Source organism: Nematolebias whitei, chromosome 14 (genome assembly GCF_014905685.2).
Source record: "Nematolebias whitei isolate Nwh7 chromosome 14, NemWhi1, whole genome shotgun sequence".
Taxonomy (NCBI): Eukaryota; Metazoa; Chordata; class Actinopteri; order Cyprinodontiformes; family Rivulidae; genus Nematolebias; species Nematolebias whitei.
In genome coordinates this window covers 1,651,211-1,653,286 of record NC_056511.1, presented here as the reverse complement: position 1 = coordinate 1,653,286, position 2,076 = coordinate 1,651,211, and the positions used below count along the sequence as shown (strand labels likewise).

At 49.8% G+C, this 2,076-nt stretch overlaps 1 protein-coding gene across 1 annotated transcript in view; it reads left to right on the top strand.

Moving 5' to 3' along the window:
* Nucleotides 1-2,076, top strand: part of LOC119419846 (rap1 GTPase-activating protein 2) — a 17,016-nt gene that overhangs the window by 11,523 nt on the left and 3,417 nt on the right. Inside the window, exons 13-21 of the mRNA XM_037687213.1 lie at nt 206-361; nt 451-522; nt 592-678; nt 765-911; nt 1,073-1,177; nt 1,264-1,346; nt 1,570-1,674; nt 1,743-1,854; nt 1,957-2,002. Coding sequence (XP_037543141.1) covers nt 206-361; nt 451-522; nt 592-678; nt 765-911; nt 1,073-1,177; nt 1,264-1,346; nt 1,570-1,674; nt 1,743-1,854; nt 1,957-2,002 — 913 coding nt within the window. The remainder of the gene's footprint in view (nt 1-205; nt 362-450; nt 523-591; nt 679-764; nt 912-1,072; nt 1,178-1,263; nt 1,347-1,569; nt 1,675-1,742; nt 1,855-1,956; nt 2,003-2,076) is intronic.

The window sequence follows — 2,076 nt, the reverse complement described above, 5'->3', positions numbered from 1 at the left end:
CATGACTCAGCATGGTGCAGTGGTTTTAAATCATGACTCAGCATGGTACAGAGGCACAGTCTGGGTCAGTTTAAGGACCAGAGCTAGTTGGTTCTGGACAAGAAAAGATTTTGAGTGAAACTGCTATGTCGTGAAGATACAATGCTGATGTCACAACACAGCAGGATGTCACATGGTGTCATGATGTAATGATGATGTCACTCAGCTGCAGAGGAAACGACACATAGGAAATGACATAGTCACCCTGGTGTTTCAAGAAGAGGCCACGCCCTTTGTCCCGGACATGATCGCCTCCAACTTCCTGCACGCCTTCATTCTGGTGCAGGTGGAGGAGCCGTGCTCGGACCACACCTGTTATAAGGTATCAGCTGGTACCAACTGTGGCATGCTAACACAACCTTTTCTCATTAAAGTCAAATCTTTGACCAGACAACCTGATTTGACTGACAGGTGTCCGTCACAGCAAGAGAAGATGTCCCACCATTCGGCCCGCCCCTCCAGAAACCAGCAGTCTTTCAGAAGGTGAGCCTGAGCCCAGACCTTAACCTGAACGACGATCTTCAGCTGTTCTGATGGTGATTTTTATTTCAGGGTCCAGACTTCAGAGACTTCCTGCTAACTAAACTCATCAACGCTGAGCTGGCGAGCTACAAGAGCGACCGTTTTGCCCGCCTCGAGGTAAACACACCTGCAAGGGCCGACACCCAACGACAACCTGACGTCAGGCAGGTGATGTTTTTTCTGCTCTTTGGATCCGGTTTCAGGAGCGGACCCGGTCTGCTCTGCTGGACGGCCTCCTGGACGAGCTGCAGAGACGCTCCCAAAGCATGCTGGGATTGAGCTCAGGTGTGGAGGAGGAGGGTCGAGGAGAGAATGGCCACACCCACGGAGGGCTGTTGGAGTCCATCAAGGTCTGGCTGGGGGTTCTGCTTAAAGTTTAGATTGAAATGTTTTTTTAGTTTCGAGTCATGGCAAGATAATTAATCTGTTTGATGTTAGAAATCAATAAAAACTTCTGAACAACATTAAAACTTGAAACCCTCCAAGTTTTAACTTCATTCTTTTATCTCAGAGGGCCATGAAAGGGCGGAGCGTCTCCATGGAAACAATGTCAAGGGGCGGGACAGGACTGCCCACCAGTCTGAGTGGGGGAGGCCTGGCACACCTGAGCACTGAGGTGACAACAAGCAAGTTCCTGTGACTCAGCAGATTTGATCCATCTCATACTGTGACTCAGCAGATTTGATGTGTTTCTCCTTTCAGGGTGTGAAATCTCCAGTGAAAAGACGATCTGCACTTTTTCCTCGACTGCTGAGCGTCGACAGTCAGACGGAGAAACACCGCAGGTACGGTTCCCAGCAGGTTTTTGTTGTTGTTCTGATCAGTTCCCAGGAGGTACTGTTTGGTTCTGATTCAGAGTGGATTGAATAAGAAAAACAGGTGAGGCCTAAAACTGAAGCCAGGAACCATAATGGACCTCTGAGTAACCTGGAGCCCAGAGCCTTCCCCTTCAGTCGGTCAGAACCATTGAAACTGAACGTGTTTATGAATCAGCTGATCTGGTTTCAGCCTCCTCTGCGAGCAGCGCAGCTTCGACGGCTGCCACACGACGCTGGAGGTGAGGGCAGGGCTTCTCACCAATCCCAGCTCTCCAGAGGCGGGGCAACGTGACAGGTGAGCTTCCTCCTGTGTTAGACAGAGGAAACAGTAGGAGCATCAATGATTGTTTTGTTTGTTTGCAGGGCTCATGTGAAGGAGAGCAGTAAGATTTCCAGGTCCACCTCCAGCACCTGCACCTTCAGCCTCCCTTCTGACGACGCTCACCTGGTGAGACAAACAGACAATTTGTTCACAGTTTGACCTGGTTGGGGCGATGCTGAGTCATGAAGAACAGCTTGTTTGAAAACAAAAGTGAATGTAAAAGCTTCTCATTTCCTCTCCATCCCTCAGGAAGAGGACAACCAGACTTCCTGTCCACTCATCATGTCTCGCAGCCCCACAGGTTCCTCTTAATCACCTTCATCAAATCTCACACCACTTCCTGCTTCTCTTCACACCACTTCCTGCTTCTCTTCA